The sequence below is a fragment of the Vicia villosa genome, linkage group LG3 (genome assembly GCF_029867415.1).
Source record: "Vicia villosa cultivar HV-30 ecotype Madison, WI linkage group LG3, Vvil1.0, whole genome shotgun sequence".
Lineage (NCBI taxonomy): Eukaryota > Viridiplantae > Streptophyta > Magnoliopsida > Fabales > Fabaceae > Vicia > Vicia villosa.
The window spans coordinates 29,110,942-29,130,560 of NC_081182.1; the positions used below are offsets into that span (position 1 = coordinate 29,110,942).

The 19,619-nt window shown below is 33.7% G+C and overlaps 2 protein-coding genes across 4 annotated transcripts; one reads left to right on the forward strand and one right to left on the reverse strand.

Annotated features, from left to right (window-relative positions):
* The first annotated feature begins 3,396 nt into the window (after positions 1–3,396).
* Positions 3,397–5,592, forward strand: LOC131655277 (cyclin-D5-1-like). The gene is made up of 5 exons (XM_058925170.1): positions 3,397–3,892; positions 4,043–4,129; positions 4,214–4,511; positions 4,600–4,724; positions 4,840–5,592. Exons 1-5 carry the CDS (start codon positions 3,710–3,712, stop codon positions 5,050–5,052), a joined length of 906 nt encoding a protein of 301 aa, XP_058781153.1. The 5' UTR covers positions 3,397–3,709; the 3' UTR covers positions 5,053–5,592.
* Positions 5,593–13,690: 8,098 nt separating this feature from the next.
* On the reverse strand, positions 13,691–19,602 carry LOC131660817 (calcium-transporting ATPase 1). 3 transcript variants are annotated; one of them, XM_058930157.1, is made up of 8 exons: positions 19,168–19,602; positions 17,837–17,891; positions 15,809–17,757; positions 15,206–15,364; positions 14,689–14,860; positions 14,255–14,553; positions 13,864–14,131; positions 13,691–13,765 (listed from the first exon to the last, which is right to left on the reverse strand). In XM_058930157.1, exons 1-7 carry the CDS (start codon positions 19,342–19,344, stop codon positions 13,883–13,885), a joined length of 3,060 nt encoding a protein of 1,019 aa, XP_058786140.1. In that variant the 5' UTR covers positions 19,345–19,602; the 3' UTR covers positions 13,691–13,765; positions 13,864–13,882. The 3 variants fall into 3 exon arrangements, with proteins under 3 accessions (XP_058786140.1, XP_058786139.1, XP_058786138.1); XM_058930156.1 differs by having other exon boundaries at positions 13,691–13,781; XM_058930155.1 differs by having other exon boundaries at positions 13,691–14,131.
* Positions 19,603–19,619: the final 17 nt, after the last annotated feature.

Genomic DNA, 19,619 nt, shown 5'->3' on the forward strand with positions numbered 1-19,619 from the left:
TATTTAATTTTTATTAGTTTTATTAATATTTGTTTTAATTATTTATTAATACAAGCATAACCACATCTTTTAAAAATTAACTACCCTCATTATTTCTTTATTAATTTATTATTACCAAAATTGAGATTAACTTTGTAATTTCATAATTCTAAGCAAAGAACCAATTTCAATTACATCCATCCGTTAATGCAAGACCACAAAATCAATCTCAAGGAATAACAAATGTATTTATTAATTCGGGAAAAGAAAATTCAACTCAAGACTTACCAAAAATTAGCAGCACCCGTTCAAGATCAACATCTCCGATTCAAGATGCAACATGATCGCAATCTTCGATCCAAGAAATCGCATTACCAAATCGCATACAAAATTTTATTCCACTGTAGGTTCCGCAGTCTCAACCATTTCTGGTTCTGCAACGGAATAGATGATATTAAGAAATCATATATTTATATAAAAACACATATTTTATTCAATTAATACATTTAAAACACATTCAAATATAATTAAATATTATTAAAATGCGTTTGAACTCAAAATATTTGAATTATTTGTGATTTTTAATATTTTTTATTTTAAAATTTAAAATAAGTGTTACTTATCTATTAAAATTATTTATTAGTTTCATAAAAAATTTACTACCACTAATAACATTTATAACATTAACACTGATATTGTACGTGGATGATATATTAATTTATTCTAATTTTTGCGTTTTTTTTTCTCTTTTAGTACTTCATTTACTTTTCAATTTAAATATGACAAATATTATATGAAATTTTCCTAATAAAATTATAGATTTATTTTGTATATTTATTTATCATTAATAATAATAATTTGATAACATATTTCCATGCATCGCACAGGTAGATAACTAGTAATAAAATAGAATGACTAATCGCTCACAAAATTGGTTATATTATTATAAAGTTTAATATATTTTTTTCTTTAATTCAATTTAAATTTTCACTTTAGTTTCTTATTTAATAATGCTATATTTTAGTCCTCAAAAACTATTCAATTTGTCCATTTAATTTGTTCTATTAACTTTTAATTTTAAATTAAGTTAAAGAATCGTGTCACCAATTAAGCCATATTAATAATAATAATAATTATTATTATTATTATTATTATTATTATTATTAGGAGAGATATATTTACTCTAAGAATAAGTGTAGAAGATTTACTCCAAATCTTAATTATTGATTTTCATTAATCTAACGGCTTTAATTGATCAATTAATCTAATTATTTTTAGAAATATTTTTCTATGTAAAAATTTAATTAAAGCCGTTAGATTAATGAAAATTAATGGTTAAGATTTAGAGTAAGTCTTTATTATTATTATTATTATTATTATTATTATTATTATTATTATTATTATTATTATTATTATTATTATTATTATTATTATTATTAGAAATAGAAATGGTTACATTTGAGTGGTGAGGGACAGAGTAAGAGATTGAGAAGTGTTTGATCTATTTTATGATGAGATTGGGAGTGGACCCTCCCCCTCCCCTCCAGATTGCATCTCTATTAAATCCCCGACCCCGCTTCAAATACTTTATGTCACCCTTTCTCACATTCATACTCACAGCTGGGAAACACAACCCCCTTCATCCACGTCATTAAACATCTAATATCTTCTCATATGTTATATTTGATACAAAGAAAAAAAATACTCATTCTTTATATATGGGTAAAATTAGGGATCATTACATATCATTGAAAAAATACATTATTTATTCTTTCTTACATTATCTTATTCTTTTTTACACATCATTAAAAAATACACTATTTTATTCTTTCCTACATAACATTTAAATATATTTGAATGGTGTTCTCAGCTGATCAAAGATCCATCAAAATAGGCTCACTATTTCTTTCGCTCCATGGAGTTCAAAGCATAAGTATATTTCTAAGAAGATTTCAAATAGACAATCTTTAATCTTCACTTTAACTTTAAGTTCAGTTGTTGTCAGAGTGCTAACCATACAAGAATCTCATGGATCAACCGTATTGAGAATTAGCAGCACCTGTTCAAGCCAACGTCTCCGATTTAAGATGCAACATGATCGCAACCTTCAATCCAAAAAGTCGCATTATCAAATCGCGTACAAAGTTTCATTCCACCGTAGCTTCTACATTCTCAACCATTTTTAATTCTGCAACAGAATAGATGATATTAAGAAATCATATATTTAAATATAAACACATATTTTATTCAAATACATTTAAAACACATTCAAACATAATTAAATATTATTAAAATGTGTGTGAAATCAAAATATTTGAATTATTTGTGATTTTTATTTAAATGTGATTTTTTAATGTCATCCAAACATATTTAAATACCCAATATTATTAAACATAAATATTTAAATAAAATTTACCGTCACTTAAATCACATTTAAATATTATTCGAACATATTTAATAATATTCATATGTATATTTATCGACACATTATATTTAAACATATAAAACTGACACACTTAAATAATATTACAATAATTTTTTTTGTTGTTTTTATTTTTCAGTGGTTGGTTTGCGCCTTATACGATTGATATTCATATCAACAATACGGCTGATATTCATACCTAATTAAAGGCTGATATTCATACCTTTTGAACAATGTCATAAATTATTTTCGTAAACAAATAGTCTCACAAAAACAAAACATATGTTACTAACTAAGTTTAGATAATTCAATGCATAAAAACTTATTGTATCATAGATATTTTAGTTTTTTACTTTATATAAACATTAATTGAATTGCTTTTTTACGTATGTTCAAATAAAATAGGATTTTAAGTAAGTTAATAGGTCAATCAAGCTTTCAAAAAGATCAAGTTCGGACCTAAAAATAAACTTATGATAGATTATAGGCTAGGCTGAGGCATTGATATTTTTCAAAAGTCCGACTTATGATTGCCAAGGTCTTCGGCCCAATTTATCTTCACCCCTATTCATATCATACCTGATTGATTTTTTGATTGTCCGTCTAATACAATTTTAAGCAATGACGTGAAATATTTTTAAAAGAGTGACTTAGTCTATGACTCGATTTAGTAATTTCTTTTGTGACATATTTTCTAAAATCAAAAAACAATTGTTCGTGATTTTTAGTTTAAATAAAAATTATAAAATTTAATTAAAGTTTTAAAACTTCCATGGATTGAATAAAATTTATTGGATTGAATAAGAGATTTGACCAAAATCCATACTAAACTCTATTTTAAATAATATTTCTGTATTTTAAATAATTTAATTAATGTTTTTAAACAAAACATTTAATAAAATGAGTTGGTATCCACGCGCTCCAAAAGACAGCGTGAGTAAACAAGACAGTGTTGTCACAAACAAACCTGTATGTTCCCAAAATGCCAAGTCTTATTTTATTTCAGTCAAACTCAAATAAAAACCTCATCACTCTCTCTGCATTGCATTGCTTCCATCAATCTCCAAAACCACTCACTCAAATCTCTCCCACACATCAATGTTTTCAAACTGAAACTGCCATAACATTTCACCCAAACCATAGCCCACAACATTTTCCTTTTCCTTTTCCTTTTCCACCTCCTCTTTTATTATTCTTGACTACAACATTAATGTTGTTCCACTCAATCATTATTATCATATAAATTACCAACATGTTTTCTTGATTCATTTCAAACTTTACACTTTCCAAGGCTATTGATTCAAACACATGGAGAATCAAGTGAAAGATGAAGAGTCACAACAGCATCAATTTGGTGGTGTATCAGAAGATGAGCATGTGGGGTTATTGATTCAGAAAGAGGTTTCCTTTGGGTTCAAAAAAGATGGAATTTTGATGTTTGATGAATCCTTGAAACGTGCTCGTTTCAATGCTATCAATTGGATTTTCAAAGTTTGTTTTTTTTTTATCCCCTTTTTCTCTTTTAGCATTTCTAGCATCATTAATGAAACAGCAATTGGAAAAAAGTTATAAAAATTTGATTTTTATTTTGATTTTAATGTTTTTTTCTTTCTGGTTTTGGATGGTGGGAATTTACTTCAGACAACAGAAGCATTGGATTTTCACTTTCAAACTGCTTATTTGTCAGTGACTTATTTGGATCAGTTCCTTACCAAACGCAACATTGATGTAAGTTCAAATTATGATCTTCCAAATGCAACATTTAATTGATTGATTTACCTTTTTGGTTGATTTTTGTTCGATTTTATGCAGGCGGAGAAGGATTGGGCGATAAGGTTGCTATCGATTGCATGTCTTTCTCTGGCTGCAAAGATGGAAGAATGCAATGTGCCTGAGCTATCAAGGTTTCAGTTGGAAGATTGTTATTTCTTTCAAGGAAAAGTGGTTCAAAAAATGGAACTTTTGGTTCTCACCACATTGGATTGGAACATGGGGATCATTACTCCCTTTTCATTCCTTTCTTACTTTATCAAAAGGTTCACCGATGATTCCGCGTCGAATCTTATTGTTTCCAACTCAATGCAACCTATCTTCACTGTAATTATGGAAGGTGAATCAATCATCATCACTTGAATGTGTTTTCACTTTTTGATAACTTTACCGAATTTTCATCAGAATGATGTGAATTTCTTATGCAGGGTTCAATCTAATGGATCACAAACCATCTGTTATTGCAGCAGCTGCTACTTTGGTAGCATTGGATCAAACATTGACCATAGAAGATGTGAGGTTGAAAATGAATTCAATTTTGCAAATTGAACCGGTAAGTTTTTGTTTCTACTAAAATCATTGTTAGAAAAAGAACATGTTTAATTTTATTGATTGACCAATAAATTTTGGCCTTTGTTTTTGACCAATAAACTTTTTGCGCTATACAGAATGATGTATTTGATTGCTACAATCTAATTCAGAGATTATATGAGGAGAAGATTAAAAGAGATGAGCATTTATATACACCGAATTCATCGGTTATCCGATCCAGGACAATTGACTATGCCGTTTCCATGTCAAAGAGAAGAAGACTGTCATTCAATGATGATGAAGATGGTGGTGACAAGAAGGGACCACATCAAGAAGACCCCAAAACTTGAACTTTTTTGAAGTTTTAACAGTTCTATGTGAAGATTATGTATTGTCCTTTGTTACTTTTTGCTATAGTATCATATCAAGAGAGATAGAGAAAGGTTTTGATTGTTACTAGACTGAAAATAGTATTGGATTTATTGGTTGTTACCATGAGGAACAGCGAGGAAAAGGAAACTCGGGTTTTCGGATACATTTAGTAGCTGGATTGCTCAAATTAGCAGGTAAATTGAAGTGTTAATATAGTTTGATCTCACAAATAATCGCATTAGTCGTTTGGGTAGACTAAAATAATCGCCGTGATGGATGGTTGAAAAAGGGTGAAAGTGGGAAAAGAAAAACAGTGTTGGTGTGATAGGATGCATGGTTTGTGTTTCATATTAGCCATCACAATGTAAAGATTGATTGGATTTGTTTGAATGTTTGAGACTGCTTTTAAGGCGGGACCTACCGTTTTGCCTGGCTTTCTTGTGTTCATGGGTCATGAAACTCAGATGTTTGTTGAATCAAAAGTATTTTTCTGTTGGTTATGCTTTCAAGCTAAGTAATAGATTCAAGCTTTTTTTCAGTGTTACTGCTAGATTGTAGGAGAAATCTGTTACATCAATTTTGTTTTACATTTAAATTTGATACAGTCATCCATAATGAGTGCAAAGTGATCTGGAGATTTTAATCTGCATTACCATAAACTTTAATCTCTAATCTTAATTCTTAAACTAATCCAACCTGGGTGACATGATCCCCAACATTTGATCTATTTAAGTTGTCAATGATTATGATCTTGCATAAAATCGAGAGAGGGTAGTAAGATTATAAAACATAAGATTGTGATTGAGATCGGAAGATCTTATCCAACTATTTTTTTAAGATCAAGAGAGGTAACAAAATTGTAAAATATAAGATCGTGTAAAAAATCCTAAATAAAATTGAGGGCAATTTCTCATTCCACCCTTACTTGCTATATGGGACACATCCTTGAAAATTTGAAAAAATTTATGGATAAATTCAGAGATGTATCTCCGAACGTACTAAATATCATTTTTTTTGTTAAAATTTAGTTCAGAGATGAATCTCCGAATTTACCCCCTAGGAAAAATTTGGAGATGTCTCTCCGAAATCACCTTTTCTCCTTAAAAAAATCAAACAATCCCCACATTTCTTAAGAAAATTGATTCAGAGATGCATCTCCGAATTTTTGTCTGTGTAATTTTTCCATAATCAAATTTCAAGTATTGTGGTGTTTTCAATCCAAACTAATTTTAATTCGATAAAAAATATTGTTATTTGTTTCAACGATAAATAAAAACGAATAATTAAAAAACCACGTAAAGTTTAATAAAACCAAATATTATAGAAACTGAATATATATTAGTACAATCATTGTTCTTAGAGTCAATTAAAATTAAACAATTACAATCAAAATACTCTATTGTGTATTCTTAATCCTAACATTTTGGTTCCTCCTCTACCTACAGTAAGCCACGACACTCCTTGCCTCAGAAAGAATGGACTCTGCTAGGACAATCGCCTCATCTCCATCTCCCGCACATACTCCGGTCTCGATGCTCTGACGTGTAAGCCGCATAATGTTTTAACTGCGCGACAACACATCAATGACATGGCCGTCCAATGCCTGTTGATTCTCCAGGAGCTCCTCATGAGCAGGCACTACGCCAATTTTGTCTTTTAACAGCGCATCTACGAAAGCGCTTTTATGAAAAGCGCTGCTATAGGATTGCGTTAAAAACAAAACTATAAACAGGTAAAAAAAGCGCTGGTAAAGGGGGGGTACGAGAGCGCTTTTAAAAAGCGCTGGTATAGGTCTGGTTACCAAAGCGCTTTGTAGAAGCGCTGCTATAGGCTGGTTACCAAAGCTCTTTTAGAAGCGCTGGTAAAGATGTAGGTTACCAAAGCGCTTTTAAACAGCGCTCTCGTAGGTTATTTAAAATTAAATTTTTTAAAACAAAACATTCGTAGGTTATTAAGTTTTTCAGAAATCACGATATACCAGCTTCTTCTTCCCCAAACGTAAACCTAGCTTCTCAGAAATCACGAAAATCTCTGCCTTCCACGAAATTGATTCCGAATTTCGACTATACTGTCACCATAGGAACTGGTTTACGTTGATTCCATCTCTGAATTTCGTCTTCTCCTTCACCGCCTCGCAAATGACAAACGGCTCCGTTCTGCATTCACTCGACAACATTCTTGTTTCCTTGATTCTTTACCAGGTATTCTTTACACTTATTGCTGGCCAGTATCTATGTTAGCCCTAAATATGTAGGAGAATCAAACTGTTGGACGAGCAGTGAGTTCTTGTTGGTAGAGTTTAATAGCATTTTGTACTGGAAACATATTAGGTATTTAATTCCAATGATTTCTAGCAGTGAGGTCTTGTTACAAGTTTTGAGCAAATGATAGGATTATGGATTTCATGATTAGCTTGAACTCTTGCTATTTGTTATAAAGTATTTGTAAATTTGTATTGATGGGAGTTTAGATGTGTTATAGGACTCAATTTATAGATAATGATGTGATCTAAAACTATGGATTCAATCGAATTTATATATTAAAAAATAAGAATCAAAGTCAATGATTTTTCCCAACTCATCAAGTTTCTTTGTTAAGTTATACTAGTTCCAATTCCCCACGTCTTGTTAGCTAACAAGCTAGGATGAAATGAAATAAACTATTTGGTTTGGAGTATTTTGTCAGCATGTTTGAATAACAAATATTTGTTTGTTTATTTGTTTGCAAACATACACTAAATTATTTTGTCAGCATTTTGATGGGATCATGGTTATGATCATTTTGAGTTGGTTATGGTTCACTATATTTATGATGATTGAGTACAAGACAAATTACTACGCATGAGTTAGAAAATCTAACTGAATATATAATGATATATTTTAGTCATACTTTCCTATAGTTGAATATTATGAAATTGTTTGAGCCATGCTATGGTATATTTGAGTTTTTTTCCATTTTCTTTTCTATATGTTTAAATTAGAATTTGGAGGACTGAATTTCATGTGTCTATTAGGATGTAGGTTCTTTTAGAATGTTTCAATCGATTTTGTCTTGGTGGTTACTAACTTTGTGAATTTGCTATAGGGGTAACTTGTGTAGAGTGAAAGTTTGATCGTTTCCCGGCCTAGTTCAACGTTTGGCGTTTTCTTGAGTTCGGTAACATCCGAGGTAAATTTCTTTCTCAAATTACTGGTATTATGATGAATTTGTCTGAAATTGTGTGATAATATTTGTTGCGTTTTATTGCTCCAGATTCATTCCGTTTATACTTTGCGTTTTGACAGAAACGCATTATACTGACATTATGATGTGTTATAATATGATTACATGCACCTACTTTTTGTAACCACTTGATTTTAATATTTTGTTTAATGGTAAACTACAAACATAAGAGCACCCTCCTTGATAGCTCATTAGTTTTATGTGTTTAGAGAGTTAATATAGGATACAAAATTCCAAGATAATAAGTTGCTCTTCTATTTTTCATGCACTATCAATTTCTTGGCTTATGATTTCTAACAAAAACTATAGTCATGTTATCTACTTTCAAAGAAGAAATGAAAGAGGCTCAAGAGCTTTGCTCATTATTCCGACATGTGGAATATTCTTGATGTCAATTTCGTTAATCGTTAAGTGATGAACTTACTAACTTTGTGAATTGAATTCGCTATAGGGGTTACTTGTGAAGAGTGAAAGTTTGATCGTTTTTGTTTAGCTTAATTAAGACATGGATAAGACATGAATGAATTCAAACCGATTGCCGAAAGAGTACGAGAAAGGGGTATGGGAATTCGTTAAGTTTGCGGTTGCGCACGCCAAAGACCCGATTTGAATGGCGTGTCCTTGCATGGGTTGCTGTTATGGGGGTAAGGTTGACGGGAATCAGTTGGCATCGCATTTACTACGGTTTGGAATTGATAGAAGTTATATAGTTTGGAATTTGCATGGTGAGAAAAGTAACAGGAATGTTGAGTCGAGGTGTAATACGAAGTATGCTTCAAACGACGATTGCACAGACACATACAATTATGATCGAGTCGAAGAGATTGCAGAAGCGCTTGAAGAAGATCTTGAGGATTGTCCCAAAATGTTCGAGAGGTTGGTAAGCGATGCAGAGAAACCGTTGTATGATGGTTGTTCAAAATTCACAAGATTGTCTGCGGTATTAAAGTTGTACAACTTAAAGACGGACAATGGATGGTCGGATAAAAGTTTCAGAGTTATTAGCCCTTATGTATATATATTATTTTGGATTATAATGGTATTATATTAGTATATATATTGTCCTACCTATGGTTGAAAATATATTACAGGTTGAAAATATATTACAGGTCGAAAATAAATATAGGTTGAAAATATTACAGGTTGAAAATATATTACAGGTTGAAAATAAATATAAATTACAGGTCGAACAGGGAGGCTTAAATTACAGGTTGCACTTTAAAATACTGTGTTTAGCAACGACAGCGCTTTTAAAAAATGCTCTTAAAGGGCCACCTACGAAAGCGCTTTCTAACTAAAAGCGCTGCTTGAGATAAAAAAAAGCATAAAAAATAAATAAAAAAAAGCGCAACCTACGAAAGCGCTTCTGGAAAAGCGCTGCTATAGGGGGGGCTACGAGAGCGCTTTTCTGGATAAAAGCGCTCTTATAGGGGAGGCTACGAGAGCGCTTTTCTGGAAAAAGCGCTGCTATAGGGGGGGCTACGAGAGCGCTTTTCTGGAGAAAACGCTGGTATAGGGGGGCTACGAGAGCGCTTTTGTAGTTTCAAAAGCGCTGTCGTTACCTACGGCAGCGCTGGCTTTGGCAGCGCTTTAAAGCGCTTAAGTAGCCCAAAAAAAGCGCTTTAGTAGCCCTTGACCGTTGTAGTGAGGCATATGTGGACGTTCTGGAGTGTCCTGTGTCATGCAAGGGTGTGACACTTTATAGAACCATGTTATGTAACCCTCACCATAGTTCCACTAAGATGTGGCCTCATGAGTCCGATAATCCACTGACACGAGATGATTCTCAAAATTCGCCAAAATGTCATACAGGTCTCTGCGAACAGTACGAATGAAAGCAGATTGATAGGGGGACTGGAGAATGATATGCTCGAACCCAAACTACCGCATGCACCACTCAGACAGATATCTACATATGATGTTGGTCCCACATGCCAACCATCAAGAGTATAAGGAAATGGGGTCAAATGAAACTTTGTTCCGATGAGCACCGTACGACCTCCATTTTATGTCGTCATGTTGAGTACGATCAATATACATACGATACGACAAGATATGATCATTACCTCGGCTAGGGACAAACCGGCAAGTACATGGCCAATCAGGAGTATAGGCGGGGAACGTGCAAACCCGTGAATGCAGTGTAGTTAGCCAGGATGCATCCCTGAAAACCAATAAGAAAAAAATATCAGTAACAAGTGTAAAAAGAAAAAACTAGTTTGTAACTTAATAGTGGGATTTGGAAATAACCGTAAGCAGGGTGCATAACCGAGCATGCTGCCTCCCAATTCCGCCAAATAAGAAAACTTGGCATGTGCACCCCTAGTGCTTCTACACTGCTTAAAGGCATCGTCATATTCAGCTCCCAACAAAGTCACAATCATTTTAATAGCCTCAGTCATGTTGATCTTAGAATGATCAAGCAACCTTCCTCTTATGGGAAGATGTAGGAGACATGTTACATCATCTAGTGTAATAGTCATCTCACCAATGGGGAGGTGGAAAGACGACGTCTCATTATGCCATATCTAGGAAAATGCAGCCTGCATGCCACTAATGATGTTGGTGTACTCAGATGCACAAATACCTGCAAGCTCGGAATTTTGGAGTACATTTTGGAACCTGGTATCCTTGGGCTAATAAAGATGGTGAATCTTTCTTACATGATTCACACATTTCAAACAGTCATGCTCCTGTTGAAAATAAAATATAAAATGATCAGTTGAGTTGAAAAAGTATAATATAGAGGAAGTTCAAAAATAAACCTCTCCTTCCCATACATGCGGAGCCACGTGCTCTCCAAATTATATGAGTAAAGATGTGTTTGTTGGCCCTCTTGGAAACGGGTCTGCAAGGGGGGCAACCTCAACAACTGGGACAGGGGGTGCAACTGGCTCATCTTCATCATGGGTCGCACGATTCTATGTTCCTGACTCTATGTTCCTGACCCTTGTGAAAGTCGACTCCTAGAGGTCGACGCCTCCCTATTGTGAGGCAGATGCAGGACGACTGTAGCATGCTCGTGCTGACGAGCCCTCTCGTGATGAGCAGAGGCAATTAGGGTGGGTCGCACGAGTCTCATCCTTCCTTGGTATCCTTGGTTTTCAGCCATATCCTGAAAGAAAAAAACATAATAAATTATGACACATGAAAGATTTCAAATATGCATATCCGAACACCTGAAACAGGCTAATTCAGAAATGCATATCCGAAAAAAGTTCTACAACTGACCTAGCTCATCCAAAGTCATCCAAAACATATAAACAAAGTCTTTAAACGTGAACTCTAACCTATTTGAATTATCTAATGCATTAAAATTAACCTATTTAAACTAATACATTAATCAAAAATCAAAATAAGTTAAATGAGAAACTTACTCAAAAATGTATTTGTGAGAGATTAAAGTGTTCTGATGTTGAATGCAGTAGGTATAAGGAGTTGGGAATGGTAAGAAACATGTAAATGTAGCTTCAAAACTTGATCTTAGATGGAAACTTGAAATGGGTAGATTGAAGTAGAGAGGAAGTTGTTTTCTGAAAATTAAGAATGAGAAGAGGGAAGGGTCTAGTGCGAACTTTAAATATGTCCACTTAGTTCGGAGATGCATCTCCGAACTATTTTTTTAATTTAAAAAAATGTATGTTCGAAGATGCATCTCCGAACATATTCTTAAAAGGACTTTGGTTGTGCATTTCCGAATTTTATTGAGAAAAAATGGTTTTTACTGCGTCTGAAGATGCATTTCCAAAAAGAGTATTTTAAAAATTCCGCGCAGAGTCTGAGAAAATATATAATAGTGGGATGAGAAATTTTCAAATTGAGATGTTTATTCTCTTTTTTATTGAAAGAGACATTTACCCTGTAAAGACATGTTTTTATATCTTGTCACCCTTCTCGGTATGTAACACGGTCGGTGATCGACCAGAATTGTCCATAATCACTAAAGTCAACAATGTCGCAATTTTTTCACAATTTGGTTAGGCTTTTGCAGCATTTACTCTATCTTACTCCAATATATGATTCTATTTAAGATCTAGATCATTTGAGGTAATTGAGATTGTAGAATCGTGAAGTTTTAAAATCTAAACCGAGATCTTGGCAACTTTCTATTTACAGTGATGGCAGGGCAGCTTAAAGTTACTATTTCCTTAATAAAGTTTAAGGGTGTGTTTGGTTCGGGGTAGATGGAGGGGAGGGGAGGGGAGGGGAGGGAATATTTTTAAATAAATGTGTTTGGTTCAAATTTTATGAGGGGAGGGGAGGGAAGGGGAGGGGAGCAAAATCCCTCCAAAACACACTTTTTGCGTTCCTCCAAATTGGAGGGATTTGGATGGGAGGGGAGGGAATCTCAACTTTAATATTTTAAAAATTATCATAATTACTATAATATCCTCAGTTTAATTTTAATATTTTAAATTATTCATTTTCTTTTGTATTATTGTTCTCTTCTGTGTGATTTTTCTCGATTGCTTCTATCAACTTATTACAATTATTCTCCACCTTCAAATTATTTTGAAATTTTTGTCCTTAATATAAATCATAATCATTTCACTTTTTTGATTTTTTTATAAGTCTTTTATGTTTATTTATGTTTTTTTTCTAATTTTGTTATGTATCCTATCATATTTTCTTTTATATCAAATTTTAAAATTTTCATTTTAATCAATTTATTTATTTTATTAAAAAATTTAAACCATTTATATTTAATAATAAATTATTTTATGTATTTTATGTGTCAAATAATTCATTACGATTTTAAAGTTGCTATCAACATATAGTTTAATTTGTTTTTAAACATTTTATTCGAATTAAGTGAGCTCAATTTTTTAACGTTATGAAGTAAATCATAACTTTTTAATCACTCAATATTAGAAATTTTACTAACAAAAAAATATGTATAGATTTTTCACATTTGAATATCATATTGTATCACTTATATAAGATAATAAGGATAAAAATGTAAATTATTAATAAAACCCTCCCCTCCCCTCCTGAACCAAACATATTTTTAATTAAAATCCCTCCCCTCCCCTCGTTTGAACCAAACACCCATCTTATTAAAAAAATCCCCTCACCTCCCCGCCCCTTCTCTCCCCTCCATTCAAATCCCTCCCCTCCCCTCCCCTCCCCCTCATTTGAACCAAACACACCCTAATAGTTGAATGGAAAGCACACCACTCCAACAGGCATGCGTAAAGAAGATGCACAATAATCCTTTTGGAAACAGGTCAATCGTCACAAAGTAAAATGAAAAACTGCAGATTGATATCCTCATAATTTCATAAATAATAAACCAATAAATCATTTTAATTAAGAGAAACTATAACCTCGTGCGCTGAAAAAGCACCTCATTAAACAAAATTCCTAGTTCGTATAATATACATAGCTTTTAAATTTAACAAAAAAAATGTTTGATGGATCTCCTCTGCAGCATCAACAAATACCAAATTTAGTCTCTACTTAGTTGGCCTGCAAAATTTTCAAGCTAGGGAAACACTTTCAGAAGAGACATGGAGTAAACAAGAACCTTGATTTATGTCTGATAAAACAGATGACCAAGAATATACCTAATTGTCTGAATTTATTTTAGACAGCTCCGACGGGTATCATCTTTATAGCTGCTCCAATTGGCATGCCAAGGACTCCAAGGAAAACGCTAACAAACCACAGTTTCAAACTAAGTGGAGAAGTGTTGGCATAGGTGCCCAAAAACTCAACTATTACAATTTGGAAGATGGTTGTGCAGGTGAGAACTGCTGTGAACACATAATTCTTCAGGATACCTTCAAAAACATTTACCCTTTCCATATCTCTAGAACTGATCTCGTTGAAAACCTACCAAGACAATAGAATACAAATACGTTAATAAAGTGCACAATCAAAAGGAGCCATAGTTGGAACATTTAATACACGAAATTTCAGCACTCGTGAAAATGCAGCGATTGTCTAAGTTTTTACCTGACAGAATACAAATGAATTGAAAATGAGTGTATTCAATATCAGATCACCATCTGATCCATCAAGATGAAAAGTTGTTTTTCCTCTTGTCTGGAGTAACCAGATTATGACAAATTGATATATGGACTGCCCCACAATATTCCTCCACATCACATTACTGATAAAGTTTCCTTTCCTACCAACTGGTGGTCTTTTCATCAACTCATCAGTAGGAGGTTCAGTGGCAAGTGCAAGTGCTCCAAGAGTGTCCATAATCATATTGACCCATAGAAGTTGAACGGCGGTAAGGGGAGCATTTCCTGGATTTTCATATATATGAGAAAAACAGAACGAGGCCAGTAATGCAAAAAAAAAAAAAAGAAAGAAAGAAAGAAAAAAAAACCCCTAATAATTTAACTTTCATAAGGAACATAATAACAAGGAGAAATGATTACCGGTCAAACAAGCAGAAGTGAAGTTGACTATCAAAGCAACAACATTTACAGTTAGTTGGAACTGCACAAATTTCTGTATGTTTATGTAGACTGAACGGCCCCATTTGGCCACAGTCACAATAGTCGAAAAATTATCATCTAGAATTATTACATCGGCACTTTCTTTTGCTACCTGTAATTGGCAAAATAACAGTGTTACAAAAAATTATACAAAGTACAAATCATCTGCTAGCAACCAATGATTTGGTTAGACTTTAAAGATAGTGTTATATACATACAAAGCAAAGCATCCCTTTGAACAAAAACTTCTTCACTTGCTTTGGACTAATAACTATGGAGTGTCATTTGCCATTTTATATATCATAAGCACTTCACATTTAGTAATACATATTAGATAACTTAAACAAGATATGCTTTCAATCGCTCAAGTAGCATTTGGAAATAAAAAATGATTCATGGTTTTCAAATTTCTAGAAAATAATAGAAACAAGATCAATATATTGTTGTCTAGACATACCTCAGTTCCAGAAATGCCCATTGCAAGTCCAATATCTGCTTCATGAAGTGCTGGTGCATCATTTGTACCATCACCAGTAACTGAAACAACCTCTTCAAATGTTGTCCTCAAGTGTTTCACTAGGGTATGCTTATCCATGGGTGACGATCGAGCCATTACCTGCAGATATACACATATCGCAAGTTGATAGTAAGCAAACTTTTACCGTAGAGGTAATGAAGACGGCCGAGCTTTTACTTTCATACTTTGAGAATCACATAGTATATTCAAATGGTCCATCACCCAGTCCATTTGTTATCAGTATGTTACTTTTGATGGCAGTCAGCATACATCTAATTAGACAGCTTTTTTAAAGTAATAGTCAAAACTGAACATTATTATGGCATTCGTTGATGCATACTACGCCTAGTTAGATAATATTTTGGTTATTGTTGGTGTATATTGTGATTTGAAGTATACGTAAAGTTGGAATATGCATAACAAGAATTTTGCATATGCTGCTGAGAGTCATCATACATCGTTCTAGTAAATACTTCAACTAATTAAAGAAAAAATTGCCAAGAACATAAAAAAAATTGATTAACTGACATTATTGATATGTACCTGAATTTTTGGAATTATATTAAGTAATTCTTCCTCACTCATCTCACGGAATTCGTGGCCTTCAATTGCTATACCATCTGTTAAAATTCCACATTCTCTAGCAATTGCCTTTGCAGTATTTATGTTATCTCCAGTAACCATCCTAACAGTAATACCGGCGGCCTTACAAATGGCTACAGACTCTCGAACACCAGGACGAACTGGATCTTTAATACCCACTATCCCTATGCAAGTGTAACCATTTATAGGAATAGAACTTCCAACTAAAAATTCATCATGAATATCTATGTAAGCAAGGCAAAGGGTCCGGAGAGCTTCATTAGCAAATTTATCAATCGTATCATTCAAGTGACTGATCGAGTCTTCATCAAGTGGAACAACCTCGCCATTCGAGTCTACATATTTGTCACATGCAGCGAGAATTATTTCAGATGCACCCTTGCAGTGTGCTCTGTAACCACCATCACGAAGCTGAAGAACTACCCCCATGCGCTTTTTTGTAGAATTAAATGGCTCAACTTTCACTAGTTTTGAAACTTGTCGTTCTTTATGGAAATCACCACCAAGTGACAGCCCAAATTCCAAAATGGCAGTCTCAGTTGGTGATCCCAGAATCTCAATCTTCCCATTTTCATTTTTGACAACTTCTCCTCCAGTGTTGTTGAATATTGATTCAAGTAGAATTGCCATAGCAGAATCAGGAAGATCAAATGAGAAATCAGAAGAGTCAATAGAGCTCTTTACCTCTTTGATCTTCCCACATACGCAAGCTTTTACGACAGTCATATGATTAGTAGTTAATGTACCAGTCTTGTCACTACAGATAGTAGTGGCAGATCCCATCGTCTCACAAGCAGCCAAATGACGGACAAGTGCCTTATCGTTCATCATCTTTTTCATGGCAAAAGCAAGGCTTAATGTCACTGCTAAAGGTAAACCTTCAGGAACAGCAACAACAACGATTGTAACAGCAATGGCGAAGAATTCCACAATTTCCATAGCATCATCACCAGACCATATCCATTGGGAACCTTCTTGCAGCTTGCGGCTAAATAGCCCTTGGACCAACACAGAGAAAGTCACAACAGCAAAAAACAGGCCTATTTTCCCGATAATGGTAGCCACACCATTGAGTTTAACCTGCAAGGGAGTTTCATCGTCTCCCCCTTCACTTAGAGTAGCCATTAGTTTACCCCACTGAGTCCTCATTCCAACAGTAGTCACAAGCATCTTACATGATCCATCCTGGACTTTAGTTCCAGAGAGAAGAAAAGGATTAAGGTCGCTAACATTCACTGGTTCACTTTCTCCCGTCAAACTTGATTCATTTATCAACACAGAGAAACCGGACACAAAAAGCCCATCAGCTGGGACTTGATCTCCGATATTCAGATGAACAATATCACCAGGAAGAAGATCATAAATTGAAATTTTCTGTCTATATCCATTTCGCGTGACTTGCACAGTAATTTTTTTCTTCTCTTTGTCTAGATCCTTAAACTGCAATGACTGTCTATAATCACTAGTGGCAGTTACAAACACTACAAGCAATATACTAGCAACAATACCAATCCCATCTTGTGCACCCTTAGGCCACCCTTCCATTATTATGCCAACCACTAAAGAGACAAAAGCACAGACGGCAAGTATCATAAGAGTTGTATCTTGAAGTGCTTCCCATACAAAAACCCAAAACCCCCGAGCTGGACTTTCCGTGAACTTATTAATCCCATAAATCTCTTTTCTCCGATTCAATAATGGCTCAGATGTTGATACCCCGTCATTGACAGAGGAGTTGAGTTTGCCCGTGATACCCTCAACCCCACCATGAATTTTTAACTTCTTCACATCACGTCCATCAACAATTGATCCCGCCTCATCAGCACATATTTCAAAACCGGCCGCTTTAACTTCCTCTGGTACTTTGTACTCACTTGACAAACTTAGGCCTGGATCAAAAAATACTTATTATATAGAAAATGAAACTTTTACAAAAATTTTAAAATGCATGCTGGTTGACTTTCTTACCATGGATAAACTGAAGCGCAGCTTGTGAAACCAACACTGCAACTCTGAATTTCTCCTACAAATGTACAGTGGGGGCAGGGAATTAAGAGACTTTAGAATCATTTCTGAAAATGCTTAAACAATCATATCCTTTGTCCACACAGAGTTAAGCTAATTGAGTAATACTTAAATTACCAGGATAGTGAGAGAAAGAATATTCCAATCCTACCATGACTCGATTTTTATTTCAAAATCACTAAACCCATTTTATGAAAATAATTGAAATGTTATCTGCTCAAACTTAAGTATGGCAAGCAGCTTTTTAACATTATATATCACTACTAATAATTGTTTGATAATTTCACAATAACAATAAACTAAACCTCATATCCAATGCAACATGGAAGAGAAGCTAATCTGAAAAATATGGATGGAAATGAAAGGAAGGGACTGAAAATTGGCAACGGATCAATGCAAGTAAGTTGCTCAAATCCCTAGCCAATATCCAATCCTTTAATTCTCTCTATTTCCTCTTTTGCAGACAAAAAGCTAAGTGAAGAACAAACAACTTGGCAATTTTCATGTTGCAGATATTATTCAAGTAAGCGCGGTTCTTCATTTCATACTAACCAAGCAAAACAACGCAGCACAGACAACTTCATAAGTTCTTGGCAACTAGGAGTGGAGCAATCAGCTAACAATAACATATTTGTTGAATGTTTTCAACGGTCTTTAGTCGTTTACACTTGGAAAAAAAAAAAAAGCCTACGCCATTAGCATTACCATAAGCATTGGTTTTAAATATCCAGATCAAAGTAATCATCTCCTTCTCCATTAGTCTATTTAAGCATATATTAGCATTTGTACTTTATTCACTTTAGAAATGATTTTTTACTCCCTCCGTTTCAAAATGATTGTCCTTTAAAGTTTTTGCACGAGATTAAGGAATGCAATAAATAATATTGCCATAAGATATTACACTTTTACTAAATTAACCCTATTAATGTATTGGAAGTAGTGTCCAGAGTAAGAGTAATAGTTAAAGGATACAATTGAAAAAATAACAATCATTTATACATTGAAAAGTAAGAACAAAGTCATTTTGAAACAAATTTTATCAGAACTCCCGGTTTCTACATATAATAACAAACTCAAGTCAGATCAGTCTTTCAAGCAATATAACAGTAACATGATGAGTATCTTTCCTGTGAATGGATAAACATTAAAATTGATCATCAAAACAACAAATAAACCGATCTTAATTTAAATGAACTATACCAAACATTTAGATTAGTGAAGTAAAAATTTGCGAAATTATCTTGATCTGGAAAGAAAAAACAACAAGAGGTAACCTGATTTGAGCGTCTTATAGCTTCAGCTTCGAATCGCTTAGAAAGATTAGCAGTGAAACGAAACCTTCTTTTACGATTCTTAACAACCCAACAAAGCTTCCTCCATCTCTGAAGCGCTTCTTCCGATGAGTTTTTCGGCTTCACATCTCCGAAATTCTGATTCAGGTAACTCTCCATCGTTGCTCTTGGTTTCAAACCTCAAGAAGAAAAACGAAGACTAGTTTTGAAATCAAATGCAACGGTTACGATCAATGCATTTTTTGTAAACAGAAATTCGTGTGAAATTCGTGTGAAGTAAAAAAGTTGCAAGAATCGGAACAATCGTCAACTTCAGAAAATCACGTAAAGTTTGGTTTTGATTATTGTGCTACAAACACTGAGCAAGTCAAAGTGAAACCATGTAAAGGAAGAACAAAAAAAAAAAAGCTAAATTTAGATTTAGATTTGGATCT

Coding starts and splice junctions, on each gene's coding strand:
- LOC131655277 (XM_058925170.1), top strand. CDS start 3,710: ATGGAGAATCAAGTGAAAGATGAAGAGTCACAACAGCATCAATTTGGT. Junction 4,130..4,213: donor TTACCAAACGCAACATTGAT/GTAAGTTCAAAT, acceptor GATTTTATGCAG/GCGGAGAAGGATTGGGCGAT. Junction 4,725..4,839: donor CAATTTTGCAAATTGAACCG/GTAAGTTTTTGT, acceptor TGCGCTATACAG/AATGATGTATTTGATTGCTA.
- LOC131660817 (XM_058930157.1), bottom strand. CDS start 19,344: ATGGAGAGTTACCTGAATCAGAATTTCGGAGATGTGAAGCCGAAAAAC. Junction 17,892..19,167: donor CTATAAGACGCTCAAATCAG/GTTACCTCTTGT, acceptor GTACATTTGTAG/GAGAAATTCAGAGTTGCAGT. Junction 14,132..14,254: donor ATTCATTTGTATTCTGTCAG/GTAAAAACTTAG, acceptor TTGTCTTGGTAG/GTTTTCAACGAGATCAGTTC.